Source organism: Maniola jurtina, chromosome 12, assembly GCF_905333055.1.
Source record: "Maniola jurtina chromosome 12, ilManJurt1.1, whole genome shotgun sequence".
Taxonomy (NCBI): Eukaryota; Metazoa; Arthropoda; class Insecta; order Lepidoptera; family Nymphalidae; genus Maniola; species Maniola jurtina.
The window spans coordinates 4228673-4253347 of record NC_060040.1 but is presented as its reverse complement, the minus strand read 5'-3'; the positions used below and the strand labels follow the sequence as shown (position 1 = coordinate 4253347).

The following is a 24675-nucleotide window of genomic DNA, read 5'->3' as shown; positions in this document are numbered from 1 at the left end:
TTTTTTGGATTATAGCTAAGGTCACTCTCGATCAAGTTACCTTTCAAACAAAAAAAGTAAATTAAAATCGATTCATTCGTTTAGGCGCTACGATGCCACAGACAGATACACAGATACACACGTCAAACTTATAACACCCCTCTTTTTGGGTCGGGGGTTAAAAATTGATGATTGTCACTGATTTCCGAGGAGATTTTTTGTGTCGTAAAATGAGTGACGTGATTCCCGCACGTACCACGGACAGTGCTAGCTACGAGGACTTACTTATTCTGGTTATTAATTATACAATGCAATTAGCTCTACCTAAGTAATTCAATACAAAATGTTTTCTTTTTTTAAATTTTATGTTGAGAAAAGTTTTGCAACTAACTGATGACTCGACCTGGCTACAACAATGGAGATGATGACTACATAGTCAAATCAGCGACTTTTTATCAAATGTCAAAACACTTGGTTAATAAGGGAGCTTGTATGAAATATACAAAGATCTGACGTCATAAACGTTTGACGTAATTTTACGTACTTTTTTAGTTTAAGTAATCGATAATTTAAAATGGTTAGCAAACTTAAAACTAACAGCGGACGTGGATTTTACGAATTTTGGAAGACCCTGTATTTAATAGTTCCGAAGCAATAATTTATTTTGACATAGTCACCACACCAATTAAAGTGGCTAATGCTGTTCGCACATTACAGTAGTGCAATAAACATAATGACATCCATAAAAACACGAGATTTCAAAGAAATTTTAAAATATTTAATTGAGTTCGATATTTTTGCGATATTTAAAAACAGATGAAAAGAGATAGATATTCTGGAGGAGATATCGTACAAGAAAAGAGAAATTATTCGTCTTAGCGATCCGCGTATCAGATCTTATGCTAGGTGAGGTCATGACAAATCCAACATGGTGGACGTGACCTCTTATCTTATTTACTCGTAACTTAAAATATAATTAATCTGAACTCTGCAAGCATCTAAATTAGAGACATTAACTGAAACCTCAAGTACCTCGCGATGGATTGCGATCTCCAGGTAAATAATACAGACGCAATCAAGGCACGCTCGAATATTCGGTCAAGGTTTTGTTTCCGCGAAATGAGGTATTTTCTTATTAACAAGGCGATACATAAACAAGTGTAAATTAAAAATTTATAACATATAGAGAATGTATAGTTTTTTATTCTTGACAGGTTTGCAACAGACTACATACAGAACCATAGTTTTAACAAGTGTAAATTAAAAATTTATAACACCCCCGACACGTGAAGGTTACACTAACTAGAAAAGAGCTGATAACTTTTAAACGGCTGAACCGATTTTCTTGGATTATAGCTAAGAACACTCTCGATCAAGCCACCTTTCAAACTAAATTAAAATCGGTTCATTAGTTTAGAAGCTTCGATGCCACAGACAGATACACAGATACACACGTCAAACTTATAACACCCCTCTTTTTGGGTCGGGGGTTAAAAACATCAGGAATTCATTTGTAAATATAGTTAGAGAAATATTCGTAATATCATTTTTTTATTAAGTAAATGAAGATTTTATGCATTTCATGTATGGCAAGTGTTGTTGTAGGAAGTAGGTAATCTCTGGAACTACTGAACCAATTTTGAAAATTCTTTCACCAGTAGAAAGCTACATTATTATAGTGACATGGGCTATACTTATTTCAAAAAAAGCCGGCCAAGTGCGAATCCGACTTGCGCACCGAGGGTTCCGTACTCGGGTATTTTTTTCGACATTTTGCACGATATATATCAAAAACTATCATGCATAAAAATAAATAAAAATCTGTTTTAGAATGTACAGGTTAAGGTCAAATGATACCCCACTTGGTATAGTTATCTTACTTTGAAAATTTAAGCACATTTTAATTTTTTTTAATGATGTAACCACACGGACGGACCGACAGACAGACATAAAACCCTTTACATTCTGAGAGGAGACCCGTGCTTAGTAGTAGGCCAACAATGCACTGATGCTGGTGATTGTTTTTATGACCTCTAAACCTCTACAAACCATCCCTAAAGCCCACCAAGCCTCAAGATCTCGATCGTACGTACATTTAATTAGTACAAAACGTCAGGCCCAAACAGATTTACTGTCGCGATACTTCGTGACGACGATACGAGTACAAACGTGACTCTACGTAGTCATGATTCGTGAACTTGTGATTTCATAAAAAAAGTAATGAAAGAAAGTAGGCATGGCTTTTGTTTGAAATAAGTCGGCTGTTAAAGTTCAAACGATGATCCCTTGATGTTAACCTGCCACAATTTACTACAGACAGGCTTTATTTACTTACAAGTTACGTATTCTAACGGAATCCTCATGAGAACCTAGACACTGTCAGAGGACTTAGTATGTCTACGCACTACGTGTGGTTTGCCGACGAAGCGCATACCAGCGCATAGCATTGCCGCCAGTTCTGCTCGCATCCGAACATGATCTCAACGTTACGTTTGGAGTATGATAGAGGTGAAACGAAAATAAAAGCAAGATTTAGTTAATAAGATGTGATCACTAATTTAGCATAGTGAACAATATTGCCCCTGATGAGATATAGTGTATTAAACAATATTGTCACTTATATATTTTAAGAATAAAATTAGTTAGTAACAAGTGTAAATTAAAAATTTATAACACCCCCGACAAGTGAAGGTTACAGTAACTAGAAAAGAGCTGATAACTTTCAAACGGCTGAACCAATTTTCTTGGATTATAGCTAAGAACACTCTCGATCAAGCCACCTTTCAAATAAAAATAAATAAAATAAAATCGGTTCATTAGTTTAGGAGCTACGATGCCACAGACAGATACACAGATACACACGTCAAACTTATAACACCTCTCTTTTTTTGTCGGGGGTTAAAAGTCTCCGTTTTCTTCAGTCCATCATGAAAGCTGTCGCTTACGTAACTTGCATGATTCAGTAATCTGTGGTCAAACAACAATGTCATGAGGAACCAAAAACTCAAAAGCTCAATTTGCTATAATCAGCTGAAACAGACAATTTTATTAATGTGTATGTACGATGCAACATGCAGCATGCGTAAACTCACTGGTAAACAGGCAGGAAAAGCCAGCAGATTTCTGATTTTTAGGGTCCCGTTAGCACCCTTCGGGTACCCTAAAATCAGAAATTCAAAATCGCGATAAAATACTATCACGAAATATAGAAATTGGAGCGTCAAATTAAAAGGAAGTAACTTTTCTCCTTTCTAACTAGGTATGCTTACTCCTTTATAAAGTCCCCCAATATAATCGAGCTCGATAGTCACTTACCTCTGCCAACAAAGGAACAGACAAATTTTCCTCTAATACTTTGAGAGACGAAAAAAATGATTCAATTAATCAAATAGTCATGCCATGACTCGGAAGGTTCTCTCGATACGAATTGACGACATTATAACTAAGCTTGCCAATTTTGTAAAGGACTTTTTCGGGACTCAAATAATATTATAAAATCGATAAATTTAGGTTTTATAATCTAATATCTCTTGTGAGGCCACCACTCACACTACTGTGTCGGGAAGGCCGCCTAATTATGGAGCATATCAGAAAAACAGACATCAATAGTTTTCGGTTTCACTATTGAATCCAGTATGCATGGTATAATGGAGATAAAAACAAATTGATAACGCCTTGTTATTTGAATATGTTTTCCATTTTTGAATTTAAGTTTTCAAAAACCTCAACTGCGGTTTGCACTGCATCTTTTTCAACCCGGACATTAAAATCCACCATTTAGATTTTTTAAGAATTGTATGTACCCAGTGACACTCGCGCCACAAAGACGAATCTAATGATGTATCATTTTTCAAAATCGGTTGTGCTTTTGAGAAGTTACGAGCGGATATAGGAAAGGACATACCTACCACATACACAGAGGTCAAATTTTGGGCCTTTTGGGCCTCGCCGCAGTCGGCTAAAAATGAGTACAAATCAATGTATCTTTGCCAGGAGACCACAAATCAAAAGCGAGATAATCGAGACATCCATTTATATCAAAACATTTGGCCACCACAAAATTACCCTATAATTCATCGGGTAGCGAATTTCAATTCCACCTAATGCAAATTTAATTCACCCCCCACAGCTCGCAAAGGGTCCTGACATTGTTTTTGTTTACGTGTTTTTAAAGGCCCCTTGGGGCAAAAAACATTGCGACTCCCTGTTGTACCTAATTACCATTTTAGGGGCGATCTTAAGCTGTTCGATTAATCTTGATTAATTTAAGTTTTCGACGACTTATCCTTGCCTGAATTTTAATAAACACAATATGTGCAAATTAGTTTATTTTGTATGAACTTTGATGCCTCCGTTGGAGCAGATATATGAGAGGTACCAAATTTGAGTTCGGCTGGGTGATTTGAAAATTATATTTTTATTAATTTTGACAGATTTTGACCTTATAAATATTAGGTACGGTAGGTATATTTTTTGAACGATTTCATATACTGTACGCTAGTGTACTAAAAAATAAAAATCTTTATGGTATTAGATATTCCGTAAAAAATGGTAAAAACTGTCCCTTGTTATCTGGTCTTTACAAGCATATTTTATAGTGATTAAAAATTGGGAAATCACTCATCCTATTTCATATTAAATACTGAGTTTTCGTGTAAATTGTGAAAATAAATAATTTCAGTTATCACAAAAAACCTAGATAGTAGAGAAATATTATGACCCCGTAACAGAAACACTCTTATAACTCGCTTATAACACGACATTATGCATGTTCTCTCATCATTAAACGAGCTATCACTACTAGGACACGCTAGGTTCCTATTCTGTGAATATGATCACTTAGTTACGAACAATGCTCTTAGCGAGACCTAAGAGAACTGATATCTCTCTGAATAGACCTTTGGAACGCTTAGCTTAGTTAGCGCGGCCGCAAACACTACGATATCAAGTTCCTAGTCTGGATTAGATATTCAAGTTATTAAGATGTCGACATATCTATTATAGTATCAAAACTCAAATCATTAAAAAAAAGCTACGAGGGTTCCAAACGCGCCCAAGTCTGAAAAGAGTCCACAGGAAACATAAATCAATCCTTTATTGTTTTGGAAAATTTCGAAACGTTCTGAATAGTTACTTACTATAAATCATTGGTAATAGCTGGTCCAGTGAAGATTTACAGGCTTCACACAACTTTGAAAACATAATGGAAAACTCTCAGACATGCAGGTTTCCTCACGATATTTTGCTTCTGTTATTTTATTAATAGCTTAAATTGCTCTGGTGTGGTGAGTGGCTCGTTTGCGCAAGCCCTAATAGCGTAGGATGTGTACCTAATAAGGTTGTTTGATTCACCGAAAAATAATCGGAGTGTTTGTGTAAGGCCTAAAATTTGTCAGCCTATTTAATCCCCTTTCTACTGGAGTTGGACCATTTCACAGATAAGACGTGAAAAATCACATCAAACCCTTTTCATATTACTTACTACTTTAAAGTAGCCTGTGAAAAGTCACCAAGCCAAATCTCGCAAAGTTTGACAGTACAAGGAACCAAAAGCTTGATTTGCTATAATCCGCCAAACCAAACAAATTTGTACGGTGCAACATGCAGCTTGCAACACGGACCGCCCGCCCTCCCACTGATAAACATGCAGGAAAAGCCAGCCACCAAGCACGCACGTTTCGCCTCGACACCGGAGCATCCTCCGGTCTCGGGTTGGTTTTGGGTGCTGCATGGTGGTGGTGCGTATGGGTTGCTTGGTGGCTGGCTTTTCCTGCATGTTTATCAGTCCTTTCCTTGTATATCATGGACTTCCGCAAAATAACGCCTGCTTCTATACTAAATTTTTATAAATTTGACAGAACACTCGCATTGCTGTGCTGTTAGAAAGAGAAACTACTTTGCTACTTTTCAGGGCAAATTTTCACACACACGATTGTATAATCCACCAACAAAATATTTAAGCCATTGATTTTGATAATAATTCCTAGATTAGCAAAATTTTCACACAGTGTTATCGTGAAATTGAAAAATCACTTTCCATGAAAAGTAACCTGTGAAAACAGTGAAGAGGAATAAAAATTTCACTAAGTGATTTACAAGTAGCAATAATGGCCACCTCTATATTGTACAGTACATTCTCTATTGCGGGCTGGATTGTAAGGGTAGGTATATAGGAAACACTCCCGAAAGATACGGCACTCGAGTCCTTTCTGATGGCGTTGGGGATGTTAACATGGAAAAGGACTTTTATGTCTCGGTTATGTGAAATCTCCGAGAATGATTTCATAATTTTGTAATTCAAACTCTTGGTTTTGAAAAGTGAAAAGGTACAAGTGTAAATTAAAAATGTATACCACCCCCGACAAGTGAAGGTTACAGTAATAACTAGAAAAGAGCTGATAACTTTCAAACGGCTGCACCGATTTTCTTGAATTATAGCTAAGAACACTCTAGATCAAGCCACCTTTCAAACAATAAAAAAACTTAATTGAAATCGGTTCATTAGTTTAGGAGCTACAATGCCACAGACAGATACACAGATACACACGTCAAACTTATAATACCCCTCTTTTTGGATCAGGGGTTAAAAAAGAAAATTAATAAGTTACACTTAATGATATTTAAAAGCTTAAAACGTACATATCTTACTTAAATAGGATCGACCCTTGAGCTCTGATCATGACGCCGACTTCTTAACCACCAGCCTATGACCGTTTTTCAAAACTAATCAAATCTCATTTAATATTTTGCATACGTGCACACCCTCCAGCACGATGGACCGACGATATAAAGCGGCTGGCGGGAAGTGGCTGGATGAGGAAGGCTGAGGACCGGGTGTGGTGGCGCTCTATAGGGAAGGTCTATGTCCAACAGTGGACGTCCACAGGCTGATGATGATGATGATGATGATACGTGCACAAAACATTAAACCAAATACCGCGAAAACTATTCCTTGCGAGCGCGGCCACGACGTAGCGGTTTTGTCGATGAAAGTTAAAATAAAATGAATAATTCAAAATACATACAACCAAACAAATTTCACGACCCACTTCTGAACTTGCTGCTTCGCAAATTGTTGTTTTCAAATTGCACAAAAGGTTTTCAATAATATTTTGTACACTGCTATTTGTAACATCAAATTGGTTATACCAAAGTATTTTAGTCCATAAAAAATGTATTAGGCGTGCTAGGTAAAACCTGACCAGAAACATAAAAAACTTGTTCTGGGTGTATAATTAGGTCTATGATCACCAAGTATATGGTCTTGTATAAATTAGTTCCACCGGTTTTCCTCAATATGGCGAGGTGTTTTTCTGGGCAGGCTTTAATATAAGCACCATCCCATTGGAAAGATAAATAATTATCACATGTAAAGTTCATACTCAACACGGTCCTTTTAACTGTGGTCAAACAAAATTTTGAACTTCAAGGAAATTTAGTTTAGGCAAGCATACTTAGAAATAAAAGTGTAAGTACTTATGACAATACCAACGTAACTAAAGTTGCGTATTTTTTCCATGCTACTACTTATACCTATGGTCTAGTTACAGGTTGTAACCTTATAGACCGACGTAGTCGCATAAGAGACCAAGCTCTTTAAATAAAGATTAAAAAAAAACAGTGATAATAATCTAATTAATAAATAAAATTTAGATAAAATTAAAAGCTGAGTGAGTGATATCAACACACAGCTCAAACTCAACGGATTGGACTGTTTGGCATGCAGACAGCTGTTATGAAAATCCAACTCCTAATTCCAAATACACATGCACATAACAAAATCCGAACCCCTATATACCCCCTAAGGAGTTGGATTTTTGAAAATCCAACTCCTTAGGGGGTATATAGGGGTTTGGAATTTGTGTAATCCACGCGGACGAAGTCACGGGGATAAGCTATAGTTAAGTAAAAGCCTTGGTAAAAGTCGATAGAAAATGTATCCATACTAATGTATCGGTCGCAACTTAGCCCTCTATTTAATGTTCAAAACAGGGATCGTATCTGCATTGTCAGGCTCTTATTGCGGCCGCGTAATGTTGTCAACACATTACGCCTGTATCACGTAATACAGCCCGATGAAATTTGTTTATTCGATGCTTTGGCTAGGCCATTTTGCTATTTTGTTAACGTGCGCGTTTAACCGTGTAAAATAGGCTTTATGGTGCGTGGGGGAGGCTTTATTATACAATATCATAGCATAAAAAGTATAAACTGTGAAACTATACTGCACTGAAATGTAAAAAAGTATTTTGCTTATCCATACTATCCATTACTATTATAAATGTGAAAGTGTGACTGTCTGTCTGTCTGCTACCTTATCACGGCTCAACAGTTTAACGGATTCTAACGAAATTTGGTACAGGGTTAGCTTATATCCCGGGGACGGACATAGGCTACTTTTTATCCCGGAAAATCAAAGAGTTCCCACGGGATTCACATAAATCCATTCGCTTAACCGATTTGTATGAAATTTTGTACCGAGGTCGCTTGCGTATCTGTAATTCACATAGGCAACTTTATATAAAAAAAAGTAAATTCATGTGGAAAAGTCTTGGGCAACATTTAGTAGGTAAATAGATTAGGTAGCTGTTTGAATACACAGGTAGATAAGTATTTTCGAATTATAATACAAAGACAAGGAGATTTCCGGCACGCATTTTAATTTTCCGCCCTTCTCGGGAAACCTTAGTCATCTCTATTTTTTTAAATCGATTACCTTTGTTACAATGCTCGCTCTATCCAAATCTTTAGATGTAAAAATGATAACGTTGCGTCCAAAGTGTGAGTAAGTGTGGGAAAAAATAGCTAAAATCTTTATCCCTAAGGATTATCGCATCTTCTTTGTCTCTTATCTACATAACGCCTGCGAAACTGTGATAAGGATTATAAATACCCAGAAAGCTGAGTGACGCAGTTCAGTAAATATTATGTCCGAAGGTAGGTCCGAAGTATTGTATTCAGCGAAGTTGAATGGGACGATAAGTCCCTGTTACCTGAATATGTAAAGCTAAATCGTCGCCTAGTGAGGGTTAACAAAAATAATGTGAGTAGGCGATACGTTTTGGACAAAGGAGTGACTGGAACTAATATTGCTGTACAAACTTAGAAAATTTTAGCTATGTGCCATTTTTGTTAGATTCGTTATTCTGGCCTTATCAATCACTAGCCGATGCCCGCGACTTCGCCCGCGTGTATTTAAGTTTTTCAAAATCCCGTGGGAACTCTTTGATTTTCCGGGATCAAAAGTAGCCTATGTGCTAATCCAGGATATTATCTATCTCCATTCCTTTCAGCCAAATCCGTCAAGTAGTTTTTGCGTGAAGGAGTAACAAACATACACACACACACACACACACACACACACACACACACACACACACACACACACACACACATAAACTTTCGCCTTTATAATATTAATGTGATAGTGTGACTAGATAATGCCCGCAAATTCGTTCTCATGGAAAATTTATTTGCTTGAATTAAAAACCCGATGGGATTTTTAATTCTGTGTGATTTCTTGTTTAGGGTTGTTAGTTGGTTGTTGTATGGAGCAATATGTTCTTGTGTAAGTACATACAGCATGCTGAGCTGGGACTTTTTTCAGGTTATGCCACTCACACACCACATCATGACATCACCACACACAATAGCTTTGGGCCTTTAAATACCCAACCGGTAGATGCGCCAGGATAACCAACCTATTGGGCACAACCTGTGATACGGACGAAACTATAAGGGTTCCTTGAACTGCTGAACTCTAAAAAAGAGTTCTCCCAAAAACATTGTTAACACGCAATCTCTACTTTTGTTAATTTCCCCGCGCTCAAGCAGGGTGCAAATCGATGGAAACTAATTACAGCCGACCACGGAATAAAGACGAATGGCGGAATTTAAACGTGATTTGCTCGAATTAATTTTGTCACTTTATGTGGATCCGACTTGCGACAAAATGTATTATGTTTGACCCTATAATAAAAATTTACATACTGTTTTCACATGGCTTACAGGTAGATACGGGGATATAATCGAATCTATGACTTAGTATGTACTTTAGTTTTCTATAGCTGACTTAAAAGATAAACAGCAAAACGCGTAAGTGACGCGATTTGCGGCGCTTTAGACTCTAAAGCGCTTAGACCTTCTGGAGTTAGCTTCTTCACCGTAGGTACTTATAATGATTTCATTGTCAAATGTCAGAGGTAACAAGATTCTATGAGTCTCGCATAGTGAACCTCCACAGGTTATAATTGAGCAAGAAATTACTTGTTTACTTTTATGCCAGTTAGGGAAAAATTTGTCTTAATAGGTTTATTCGAGAAAGAGGAAAGCCGCCGACTCTCGTACATAGAATTCTCGTAGGTACCTACTTGATTTTTTCACGAGCAAGTAAATAATATTGTATTTGTAATACTATAATAATTATTATAACACAACTGTTGTTGGAAACGAGGCATTGTATTGTAATGTATAACGTATACTGAATAAAATTCTTCAACAAAAGACAAATATTATACAAATTCGAAAATATTAAATAATGAACTCTGCCTCGACGGAATAAGACACAAAATAGTACAATACAATGCAAATACTTGTGAATAGGAGTATGACAAGAACGACATGACTTTTCCATTTTTCTCCCGCGAGTTCGAAAAACATTAGGAGGCGTCGGAACATACGGTCTACGAATTTGAAATTTTATTTGTTAGGTACTTTGTGTGGAAACTTCGTACAAGAGGCAGTAAAATATGTACAAAGAGATCTTTTGATCTGAATTTACGATTCACATGATTTATGTAGGTAAATGGTAGCCATATTAATTGAAAAAATAAGTTGGGACTACTAGATTACTAGCTTAATAGTTTACCTATATTTATAATAAAAAGACAATGCCTAACTGACTGAGAGACTTTTAGAATTTTACGTTAGAAAACTGAAAATTTTGCAATTTAGAGATTATACATTCCCAAATTGTCATTGCCAGGAATCAAACCTGGTACTTTTTACTATATATTAGACCACAATGCTCACCACAGCATCAGGGTGGTAGTTAAAATGTGGACAATTCAAAAAGATTTTATTCATCTTGTAATTATTCTAATACCATAAGCCCTGCACCTGTTTAATTGTCAATTCAGATAATTGAATTGCCGTTAAAACTTCTTTGTAAGAAATATTATCTACATAGTTTTTAAATTTTGTGATATGCCCCTTAATGGACGCTCGCTCAAAAACTTCACAAAAAAACTCACGCTCCTCGTATAATGTCTTTGGTGTCAACTGTGACTCGGCAAGCCTCTGCGCAGTTCAGCTCTGTTGAACGCGCTGTAGCTCGTGCCCGCCACGCCCGCGCCACGTCGCGTCGTGAGTCTACCCAGCCAAGCTAAAATAGTCGGCACACTGACCTTAAGTACTTATTTTAGGAGTTTTGACACTAAATTTGACTAATTGAGTTTTAATTTATTAAGATTTAATTTTAATTGTAATTGAAATTATTATACAAGGATGTTGATATTTGCCACGTGTGCTGTAGGCGCTTGATCTAGGTACATTTCCCACTTATTAATATTTAACACCTAATACGCCTTACTCACTACCTTGAATGGAGAACTGGAAGAAATCTTTGTTTAGTGATAAGCATTTCCAATGTAACTTAATTTATTATTAAGTACTCTGTAACTACAATGTTTCGGTAAGTACATACCTACTACATGAAAAATAACAAGTGTAAATTAAAAATTTATAACACCCCCGACAAGTGAAGGTTACAGTAACTAGAAAAGAGCTGATAACTTTCATACGGCTGCACCGATTTTCTTGAATCATAGCTAAGAACGCTCTCGATCAAGCCACTTTTCAAACAAAAAAAAACTAAATTAAAATCGGTTCATTAGTTTAGGAGCTACGATGCCACAGACACACACGTCAAACTTATAACACCCCTCTTTTTGGGTCGGGGGTTAAAAATAAAACAAAAGGTCAGGACGGAAGGCGTCTCGTATGTATGTAAACGATAGGTATAGGTGGTACTTCATGACGTTCTTCAAGCGTCTTGAATAGTATAATTGGGCTTGAAATTGATGACATTGATATTCATGACGGCGTTTGCATAGTATATTTCGTCACTAACTAAATAATCCAATCGTGTTAACACAGTCGCTCGGATGAGATATTGATTGTATTTGCTCTGCGTACATAGAACCTACCTACCTACTATTAACTATAATAATAAAGTTCTCCGGACCGAATTTTGTAGCGCAGTGGTTAAAATGTCTGCCTCCTATCGTGGTGGCCCAATGTTCGATCCCGGGGACGCACCAACTTTTCGGAGTTACATGCATTTTAGGAAATTAACCACTTCTTTCAACAGATAATAAATCGTGAGGAAACCTGAATGTCCGAGAGTTCTCTATAATGTTCCCCAAGGATCGTTTTTTTTTTGTTTTTTTAAAAAGAATTAGGCTAGGCTTAACAATCTGGCTTAACTATCTTTCCCCTCCAATTAAGCGTAAAGCTTGTGCTAGGCGTAAGTACGACAATAGTGCAACGGGTGGAGTTTGCAACCGGCGACCTTTCGGATTTCAGTCCGCTTCTTTAACCGTTGAACTATCGAGGCTCTAACGTAATCTTGAAGTTTGTCAATCCAAACTTGGCAAGCATGGTGGACTACGGCCTAAGCCACCTAAGCCCTTCTCATTCTGAGAGGAGACCCGCATACTCGGCAGTACGCCGCGCCGGCTGCCGGAAATGGGTTGTGATGATGATAATTTGACCGAATATTGATAGCCTAGTGGTAAAGACGTTGCCCTCTTAGGCCCTTATCCGAGGTTCGATGCCGACCTCTAACTCTTCGGAGTTATGTGCTAATATTTACTAACCATAAAGGAATTACTGCCATCTGGTGTCAAATAGTCTAACTATTGAAAAATTAAATACATTTTCATGGGTATTATTAGTTAAAAATAATAGTAATAACTATTTTGACAATCTATACTTAAGTAGTTGTATAAAAGTAACGTTATTTTATCTTAATAATAAAATCATTATGTAGATGCTTCTACTAAACTCTACGTAACGCATAAAACATTTTTATTTACCCCCGACCCAAAAAGAAGGGTGTTATAGGTTTGACGTGTGTATCTGTGTATCATATCTGTCTGTGGCATCGTAGCTCCTAAACTAATGAACCGATTTTGATTTAGTTTTTTTTTAAAAGGTGGCTTGATCGAGAGTGATACTTAATCTAAGAAAATCGGTTCAGCCGTTTGAAAGTTATCAGCTCTTATCTAGTTACTGTAACCTTCACTAATTGTCGGAGGTGTTATAAATTTTTAATTTACACTTCATGTAATTTAGTAACTAGTTATCTATCACGGTTTGTAAGTCTGTATTTTTGACGGGACAACGTCTTATAATTCGATAGAGCCGGTTGCACGCACGAAAAAACATGACTCATGCGGCGTTACCTCGCTCTGAGGCGTTCCATGTAAGGCTTGAAGTGCAAGCGAGAGCGCGGAACGAGCGACAAAGAAGCACAATCGGCCTTTGTTGTCACGTTCAACTATCGTCAGTAAACCGACTTTACAGACAACCAATTTTTTTAAAGAATATTAGCCAAGTTTATTATTATGACTAATATTCCCCTTTCCCCTCAAATTAAGCGTAAAGCTTGTGCTAGGAGTAGGTGCGACAATAGTGCAACTATTAAGTAGGCTGTATGTTTTATACCCATCTCGTAATGTACTAGGTACCTACCTCTTTTTTTTAAATAAAGTTTTAAACTAAAGTTTACTATTTTAACATACAGTTTAAATTTTGCTATTCGAAATACAATAGTATGAAATCTGGTCAATTGTTAACACAAGCGCATCTAACTTGTTAATTGTATGAGAAAAATCATTGTATAGAGACATTTACAAAAGGACTACAGGGGGTGGAAGGAAATAATACAACCTGATATTCCTCTACTTGTCACTAGATGGCTCTGCGCGTTCTTAAAGTTCATGCGAGCTTACTCGGGGTGCGGGGGAAGGAGGTGCGGGGCAACTTGCGCGTCCCCACCGCTACTTCCACGAGCTAAGCTCTACGGCTGCCAGTCACAACGCAACCGCGCCGTGGAGAGGACGCGTCACGCTTTGCGTCGCTCTCTCATACACGCAATAAATTTTTAATAACAGAAAACTGTCAAACTATTACCCTATATACATACATGTGCTACAACACTTTCGACCTGTTCTGTGAGGACTTTGAACAAATTGTGCAACGGACTTTAGTGTAGTGAAATGCTTACAAGTTTTTCTTTAGCGCTAAACTGTGCTACGGACTTTGTTTCGGAAATGGTGATATCGACCCACGGGGAGTGTTTATGAGACATTCTATAGTGAAATGAAATGTCTGTGATAATGTATTCTGTACCGGCTGTGTTGTTAACGCTCCTACACGTCGGATGGACTGTGCTGCCCTACGGCTCGGACAAGTGCGTCCGAGTCGCGGACAGGGACATCGAAAGCAACGTTATGTGTAAAGTTCGAACACTTGAAGGGGATGGAAGCAGTATATCATCAGTGAATTCAGATACGAGTCATCTTAATATCGAATGCAATCATCTTTTGTTATTCGAAAGCTCACTTCGGGCTCACTACTTCAACCCCGTAGCGAGTCTCACAGATCTTACGATAACGAACTGCAAACTTCTGAGTGTCCCGGACAACACTTTCCAAGATCTCAAAAAACTAAGGCGACTCAAGCTTCGCTCTAAGAACTCAGAGTGGAGTCCTACCAAGAATTTGGAATTAACTTTGAACTCATTCAATGGATTATCGGAACTGCAGTCGTTAGATCTGGCTCAAAATAACATCAAGTTCGTTCCTTCCGGTGTATTCTGTTCCCTGGAAAACTTGAACACAGTGAATTTAACAAATAACAGAATAAGGACTGTTGGACAGATTGGTTTTGGACCTGGCTGTGGATCGAGTCTTCAAACATTAGATTTGAGTCACAATGAAATTAAATCACTATCCGAGGAGTCAGAGTTGTTAAAGTTAAGAAGTCTTCAACACCTGTATTTGCAACATAACAATATAACAGACATATCAAGTGAAGCTTTTAATGGCCTTGTTTCTATGAGGGTTCTAAACATATCACATAACCGTTTACACACACTGCCAGAAGGGCTATTTGCTTACGCCAGAGAATTACGGGAAATCTACCTCAATGATAATTCCCTCTTTGAACTTGCTCGAGGTATTTTTCATCGGCTTGAGCAGTTAATTGTTTTGGACTTGTCTAGTAATCAACTTACGAGCAACCATGTTGACGACGGGACATTCCTTGGATTGATACGCCTAATTGTTTTAAATTTATCTAACAATGCACTCACTAGAATCGACGGGAAGACATTTAAGGACTTGTTCTTTCTACAAATATTAAATTTAAAGAATAATTCTATTGGATACATAGAAGAAAACGCTTTCTTGCCATTATACAATCTTCATACACTGAATTTAGCGGAGAACCGGCTTCACACAATAGACGAAAACCTTTTTAATGGATTATTTGTTTTGAGCAAATTAACTCTCAACAACAATTTGCTTGTCAGCATCGATAAAAAAGCGTTTAAAAACTGTTCGGACTTAAAAGAATTGGACCTTAGTTCGAATCAGTTATTAGAAGTTCCCGACGCACTGTGGGAGCTTTCATTTCTGAAAACCCTAGATTTGGGTGAAAATCAAATATCAGATTTCAAAAATGGATCATTTAAAAATCTCAATCAACTCACTGGATTAAGGTTAATAGACAATCAAATTGGCAATTTGAGTGTTGGGATGTTTTGGGATTTACCGAGTCTGCAAGTTTTGAATATAGCGAAGAATAAAATCCAATCAATTGAAAGAGGGACATTTACCCGTAATGCGCAACTGGAAGCTATTAGGTTGGATGGCAACTTTTTGTCGGATATCAACGGTGTCTTTTCTACGTTGGCGAGCCTGCTGTGGCTAAACTTGTCGGAGAATCATCTAGTGTGGTTTGATTACGCGTTTGTGCCTAGTAATTTAAAGTGGTTGGACGTTCACGGCAATTTCATTGAACACCTAGGTAACTATTACAAGTTGCAAGATCAAATCCATATAAAGACACTGGACGTTAGCCATAATAGAATAGCGGAAATATCGCCTATGGCGATACCTAATAGTGTAGAACTGTTGTTTATAAATAATAACTTTTTAACTAATATCCATGTGAATACGTTTTTCGATAAAAAGAACTTGACGCGTGTGGACATGTATGCTAACGAAATAGTGCATTTAGAACTTAATAGTTTACGTTTAGCGACAGTGCCCGCGAATAAGACTTTACCGGAATTCTACATCGGTGGTAATCCGTTTCAATGTGACTGTACTATGGAGTGGTTACCGATAATAAACAACATGACTGCCATGAGGCAGTATCCGCGAGTGATGGACTTAGAAAACGTTATGTGCAAAATGACAAACACTCGTAGTGGAAGCCATGTGCCGTTAACTAATCTTAAGACATCGGACTTTCTGTGTGAGTATGAGACTCATTGTTTTGCTATCTGTCATTGCTGTGATTACGACGCGTGTGACTGTGAAATGACCTGTCCTCAAAATTGTACCTGCTACCACGACCCGTTATGGAACACTAACGTCGTAGATTGTTCCGGGCAATCGTCCATGGAAATACCTCACAAGATACCCATGGACGCCACCGAGGTATTTTTAGACGGAAACAACATAAGAGAGTTACAAAATCACGTTTTCATCGGACGACAAAAGATGCGATCTCTCTATGTGAATAATAGCAATGTAGATAGCATACAAAACAGAACTTTTGCTGGACTCAACGCTTTACAAATACTGCACCTGGGTAACAATAAGCTAAAAGAACTGAAAGGGGACGAGTTTCACCAATTGAGCAACTTAAAAGAATTATTTTTACAGAATAACCTCATTAGTCATATCGCAAACATATCATTTTTGTCACTGAGATCCTTGGAAGTTTTACGCCTAGATGGCAACAGATTAGTAGATTTTGGTGTTTGGAGTTTTAATACTAATACTAACTTAAAAGCTCTATCCCTGGGTAATAATTTATGGTCATGTAAATGTCGATATTTACAAGAGCTAACAGCCTACCTGGCAGAAAACGCACAAAAAATCATTGATATAACCGATGTATGGTGTTGGAACGGAGATGCGAAGCCGCCACAGAAAAAAGAGCTCAATTTAAATGGAACTGCCTGCAGCGATTATTATGCCGATAATTCAGTCGTCGGAAACATGTCGGTGTCGAACTACGTTCCCATGATAGTTTCTACTCTTACCGGCTTTATTTTATTGGCTCTCGTCGTATTATTTTTATGTAGAGATTCATTGCGAGTTTGGCTCTACACTAACTGTGGTATACGAGTTTTCTCCTTCTCTGGTTCATTTGAGGAAACAGAAAAGCTATACGATGCATACGTCTGCTATAGTCCGAAAGACGAGGAATTTGTCGTGCAGTCCCTGGCGACTGAGCTAGAAAATGGAAATCCCTCGTACCACCTTTGTCTGCATTACAGAGACATTCCGCATCACGGCGCACAGTACATGCAATGTGCGCCACCGGTGGTCGAGGCTGCGGAAGCGTCTAAACGTATAATACTAGTGCTAACGAGAAATTTCATGCAAACGGAGTGGTCTCGCTATGAATTCCGACAAGGGTTGCACGAGGCGCTAAAAGGGTGTATTTATAAACTAGTTTTAATAGAAGAATGTTCCGTAGTGGGCGACGCTATGTGTGATCCAGACTTGCGACCTTATCTTAAGACAGGCTCGCGAATACAATGGGGGCAGAAGAGATTTTGGGAGCGTCTCAGATATATGATGCCAGACTCATCGCAAACGAGCCATAAGTCGCGAACGCATAGCTATAGAAAGAATATAAATACATATACGTTGGACTCCTCTGTGCCTAACGGAGGGAATCGAACGTTGAGTTATCCTGATAAATCGCCTGTGTTAGGCAGCACTGGGCAGGGAGCGAGCGCCCCTCCTGAGTATAGTATAGAAGTTGTGCGACAGTCGCCGTCAGCTGTGCGACAAACGCAGTCAGTCGCTTACGGGCCGGATGGGAGACCAATATCCGACCACATTTATTCCTCTATTGATTCGGACTATTCATCCTTAGAGCAAGGTATGGCGCCAGGTAGGCGACGGGACCTACGACAATGGCCACCTCCACCTCCTCTCGTGGACACGGGCAACGCCGTGCAAGCTTACCTAGTCTAGACGGGCCCCTGCCCACTTCCAGTCAAATTGTATATAGATCTAGATGTTAATAGTAATGCTTGTAAATATTGTAATTATTAGTTATAAGTGCTATACCAAAATTTATGTAAGTGAACTTACTATTGCCTGTTCGTTATCCTGTGTATAGATTTCGTATTAAAATTTTAAAGACTGCTGTAGCATATAAATATTGTAAATAGCAAAACAAGTGATCATACTATATAAATATCATTAATATGGCGTTATTTATACACTATAAAATAAAGTGATGGAGATTTATAATGCTGTTTTTTATTCATACCAACCTTTCTCTCGATAATTTACACGAAACTTTGTAATCTATAGTTGAACTGAATCTATTTTATTATTTATCATAGCTCAAAAACTTAAATAGTTTTAATTAATGAACCTTATAATATCTCTATCTGATATAATGGAGTCATTTCACCAGCTGTAATAAATATGAAATAAAAGACTATTGAAAAGACGTAGTAGGTACAGTTTTGTCATCAATTTTAGCATTTTATCATTGCTTAAAACTGATTAATATTTTATAAGTATTTTATATAGTAAATACCTACTAAACTTATTAAATTAGCTTCATGACCAGAAAATTGGATATCATACCTTAAAAAATAATAATTTATTCTTTAGAAAATATTTTTTTTTCTTGAAAAGTTCTTTATTAAAGTTCCAGGAAATTGTGCTAAATGTGATATATTTAGTAACTTTTTCTGGAATTCTTTGATAACAAGTTATTTCTCAAAGCTTTAGAAACTTCACCTGAAGGTTATCTAAGGTTGCGAAAGAAAATGAACTGGTATAAAAATTCAACATTGTTTATTAAGTAATAATTAACAATTTTTTTAAATAAACTTAAGCAAATCTAAATTAAAACTGAAATAAATTAAGTATATTAAATCTAAAAGCTTATCGAAAACTTAAAAAATTAGATCATGCTTAAAAGCATTGAACTAATTTATTAACTTTAGAATTTTGAAAGTAATAGATAGATGGGACAGTTTAGTATATAGTGTACTCACGAATCTACCAGGATTTTAAATCCTTTAGCTTAGGTAGATTGAAACAATTGGCTAATAAACTTTATGCTAAACGTGCTGTAACTTACCATAAGTTTTAGTTCGATATAAACAAAATTGTTGTTGTAAATTAAGCAGTTGTTTCTAATGTAAACATAAATGTTTCATAATGATTATTAACCCTAACTCTAACTTTCAAGTTAACGTTAACCGACATGAATCTGCCAAAGAGATGTAAGTATACCTAGCGTCCCCGCTCTCCAGCGTCTTCTATACAAACGTAGTTTGGTTCTCGTTTGAGTATTAAATTTTGTAGAGACGTCCTGGAAACAAAATATCTGAGTCTGTGGTTTTGTAGTACCTACAACCTACGTGTTTACAAATATTTTTTAATCGAGTTTGATTGGTTAATATTCCAATGAGAACCAAACTACGTTTGTATGGATAGCGCTGGGGAATAAGGAACAGTAATCGTTAACTTGAAAAGTTACACTAGAGTTTTAGAAAAATCTATGCTATAGAATGGCTATATAACATTGGTTGTGAATTTCATATTAAGGTGCAAGAGACGGGTCTGCCCGCGAAATTCAAATTTAATTTGATTTTTCGCAATTTGTAAATTAATACGACAAAGTAGGCTTATGGCATTCTAATTCCGACAATGGCATTATCATCTTCACATGATTACATAAAAATCTTTACTTGAAAGTGTTCAGTTTCAGAAATTAGTCAAAATGAGTTTAACATGAGTTACTCACAAACTAGTCGATACTACAGCTAATTTCTTATACTGGGCCCTTTCAAGGAAATATTTTTATATAAACCTGTATGGATGATACTGCCATTGACGCAATTCAAGTGCCATAAGCCTACTTTGTCGTTTTAGTTTACGTATTGCGAAAAACCAAAATAAATTTGAATTTCGCAGGCAGACCCGTCACATGCCCCTTAAGATCTTCTCGTATAAAATAATTCAATATAAGACTTTCCAATCATTAAGGTTTATTTTGATAATCACTATTCAGGAAGTAATTGCTCTATTAAATGAAAATGATACCTACCATACTATCAATTGAACAATTACATGAACCTATAGGAAACTAAAACGGTAATTAAGTACTTACTATCTAAAGATAATCGCTTTATTGAGTTACCTTTAAGTTGAGATTAGATAATGCCCGCAACTTCGTCTGTATTGATTTGGGATTTTTAAATCTGATCTTTGATATTATAAAGACCTCCTTCAAATCAGGTACAACGCGAAATATTTTTTATCTCAAATAATTAGTTGTAGCTTATGGGTCTAACAGATAACTCATAAGTAGGTAGAGTCATTTTAAATTAAAAGTGCGTGCAAAATAGCGCTCGTTCCCATTAGTTGAACCATTGTATTAAGAGGGGTTAAATACGGTTATAGTTTTTAACCCCCGACCCAAAAAGAGGGGTGTTATAAGTTTGACGTGTGTATCTGTATATTTGTGTATCTGTCTGTGGCATCGTAGCTCCTAAACTAATGAACCGATTTTAATTTAGTTTTTTTGTTTAAAAGATGGCTTGCTCGAGAGTGTTCTTAGATATAATCCAAGAAAATCGGTTCAGCCGTTTGAAACGTATCAGCTCTTTTCTAGTTACTGTAACCTTCACTTGTCGGGGGTGTTATATACTATAAACAAAAGTGATCAATGTTAGTTACATACTTACATAATAATATTATTATGTATTATGTTAGCGGATGTGCTGTGAAAAGATAACAAGCAGATAGACACAGTCGTACCTATTGACCAACCTACCTAGTCGTTTCTACAGAACCAGTGGTAAATTATTTTGACTTTTCAAAAGCACTTGTAAAAATTTATTGGATTAATAATCTATTCTATTCTATTCTATTCTACGCTTACACTAGTGATCGTAACTAACGGCCGTATACACGATCATTACTATGAGGACTCACAGTGCGCTCGAACGCATAGTGTAGGTTCCACCAATCAGATCATTGTAAATTGACGTGATACAGTCATCTGATTGGTGGAACCTTCACTGTGCGTTCGAGCGCACTATGAGACCTCATAGTAACATGTGTGAATGGGTACGGGTGTTAGCCTCTGCTGTCCATCCGGTCAACTGCAAATCTGGAAGCACACTAAGGGCCAGGCGTACATCCGCCAACTACGAATCTGGAAGCATTTTAAGGGCCGGCGCACATAATATTATGGCGGAGCGCAGAGCAGAGCATGCCCGCGAAGTTTTCTAATCGCGTGACACATTACGCGAATTTCCATCAGAGAATGCGCGAGCACGCGCGGGACTGCGCGCGGATGCACAATTATTGATTTTAGATATTATTTCAATGAAGACAATGTCGATAATATATTGACTGTGAAAGATGCTCTGCGCTGCGCTCAGCCATATGTGCGCCGACCCTCACTTGGAACGAGTAGGTAATTATGGCAGTTTAATTAAACTTATAATACCTGCATCTAAACAGCATGTGAATTTAACTAGAGGAAGGAAACGCTGGCGGAAAGCTTTATAACAACACACTTAAAATTCTCTCTTCAAATTGAGGATATCATAAGTAAGTACATATTTACAAGGCCGTTCTAAATTCTTTTCTTTTCCGTTTTACGTGAAAGTTGTCGTTTCCTTCTATTTATTTTATGCTCGAATATTAATTAATCTGAATTTAATTAAACAAATACCTTATTTTCATTATATTCATTATTTTTCGATCGTAGAGAGGAAACACGACTTGTTGTGTGCTTAACATTTTCTATACCTACTACCTAGCTATGATTATTTTTAACCCCCGACCCAAAAAGAGGGGTGTTATATTATAAGTTTGACGTGTGTAACTGTGTATCTGTCTGTGGCATCGTAGCTCCTAAACTAATGAACCGATTTCTTTTAATTTAGATTAATTTAGTTTTTTTTTGTGGCTTGGTGGCTTGAACGAGAGTGTTCTTAGCTATCATCCAAGAAAATCGCTTCAGACTTTTGAAAGTTATCAGCTCTTTTCTAGTTACTGTAACCTTCACTTGTCGGGGGTGTTATAAATTTTTAATTTACACTTGTGTTATACTGATTTTCGAACTTTAGGTCCCGAGCGCTTATTTGCCGCTTATTTAACGTCCATTTAACTAAATAATTTCTAATACAATTCCGTCAATGTCGAAAGAGATTAGTCCCAATATGTTTTTTCCTCGCGATCGTAAACCGGACGCGATATCCGTTGCGGCACGTGACCAGAGTCGCCGTCGGCTTAATACAAACTTACTGTAGCTTGAATACTAAATTATTTTACTAGACTAGCTTTTACCCACGACTTTTGATCTCTGATTATGTAACCTCTTTTGTATGTGAAAGTTTCCTAATTCAGACTACAATGAAGACTGCATTTAGAAACCAAAGACAGAAGTCCGGTCACACTGCGAGCGAAGCTACGCTACCTCATCGCTTGGCGTACGTGAGCTGGGCTGAAATATCTTCTGCTATAAAAAAAATTCAAAAAAAAAAAAAACAAAGAAACCGACTTCAACAACCACAAACCCAAAAAAGTAAAAATAATTTAATTTATTACTGAATATATTATTATGTATACAAGAGTTAATTTAGTTCTATAGTAAGATATTATTTTGGAGGCCGTGCCAATTAGCCGACCGAACCGTTCACTCTTCGTATTGTTTGTGACTCCACATTGGCACCTCCTTCTTTTGGAGTCGGTTAAATATAAAGCAATATTTCCTGCCGGGTGGGTATTGTACTTCAACTAAAATTAAACACTAACAAATATACCTAACAGATAATCCGGACTAACATTAACAATTTAATATTAGTAGCAGTAGTTTATTTTTTGAAAAAATGAGGCTTTAGGTATACGTATACCTGCTTAGAATGCTAAAATTACTAAACTTTTGGTAAGATCAAGCTATGACATCATAAACTCAGATAACAATCAGTTAAATTACAGTTTGCAGAGTTTTTGTATGCTATTTTTCTATGGTTATAACTTTACCTAAGTTAATTAGGTAGGTACATTACTGATATTTAATGAAAATAGAGCCGATATTAGGTATATTTTCATATTTGATATAAAATATTAATCTCAGGCTTCATTATCTAAGATTATTTTCAGCACCATCTTTGTATTTCAAGGTACTTAAAGAGGCTCTGCTTGATGTAACATCTGTTTTCAAAGGGTACAAGTTTTTGACCTAGCGGTTTCCCATAGGATATTTTTGTAAAGGTGTAATAGCACAAAACAGTGCAGTACCTGAAAACGATTTAGTACAGTAGGCACTCTTTGTCGTTAGGGCACTGAATTGCATAAACAAAGGCATTTAAAAGTTCTCTACCATAATAATAGAGTAGCAGTATGTATAGCCATCATAAAAATGAACACATGGGCTATACACATAGGAGTATAACTCACAAATCATCATAATAACATAGTAGATACATAGACAATTTTTCTTCTACTTTTAGATTCCGTGTCAATAAATCTATTTTTAGCTAAGCGTTTGCATTTATTGTTACTAAACTACAGTAGGTTAGCTAATTAAGTTATTATTTTCTTAGCTTCTGATTGTCCTATCTAATGTAAAAATTAAATATCTTGGAGTAGATACATTGTATTCTTGCAAGCCAGTTTTATATGCTTCCAAGAAAAGATTTACGCTAATTAATTAATAAACTTAAATATGCAAATTTAATAATTGTTTTCATCATTTGTGTTGCTTAATTATACTATGCAGCTATTAATTAAGATGTTTAAACGAAAACTAACTGTTATTCCTTCTTTATTTGTCTTTAAAAATTAATTTAATGAATTTTGAAGCCTCAATTATAGTTCAACGATCAAGGAAATAGAAATAGACATTATTTTTATTCAAATAAACTTTTCCAAGTTCATTTGAATATGTGAATCTACCACTGGCACTGGTTCAGAATGACCTTGCTACGATAAGAATCAGCAAAAAAACTCGCCGGAGTGGACTGAAATACGAAACCAAAATCAATTTTTGATAAAGAATGTTAAATAGTATTTATATTTAACATATTTTATCAAAAAACGAGATAAATTAAAATTTTTAAATACTACTACATTTGAAAAAAAAACAGGTCCACTAACAATAAAACCTGCAGAAGTTAAGTAAACACTTACAAAAAGTCAACATCTGCAAGTTTTGTGTACGAAACTTGAAAAAATCTGCTTTCATCATCATGTGGATGTCAGTTTCTAGAAGTTTTTCTACTGAAAAGTAACTTTTGCAATTTTTTGCGTGAGTATTTTTACTATACAGTGCTAGTGAAATAGTGACTTATCATAAAGTAACTTATGCAAGTTTTATTGCTAGTGGATTATTGAC

At 36.5% G+C, this 24675-nt stretch overlaps 1 protein-coding gene across 1 annotated transcript; it reads left to right on the top strand.

The window, feature by feature from the left end:
* The first annotated feature begins 14081 nt into the window (after nucleotides 1-14081).
* On the top strand, nucleotides 14082-18537 carry LOC123870083 (toll-like receptor 7). The gene has a single exon (XM_045913249.1). The coding sequence runs from the start codon at nucleotides 14370-14372 to the stop codon at nucleotides 18267-18269; it is 3900 nt and encodes a 1299-aa protein (XP_045769205.1). The 5' UTR covers nucleotides 14082-14369; the 3' UTR covers nucleotides 18270-18537.
* The last annotated feature ends 6138 nt before the right edge of the window (nucleotides 18538-24675 follow it).

Coding starts and splice junctions, on each gene's coding strand:
- LOC123870083 (XM_045913249.1), top strand. CDS start 14,370: ATGTCTGTGATAATGTATTCTGTACCGGCTGTGTTGTTAACGCTCCTA.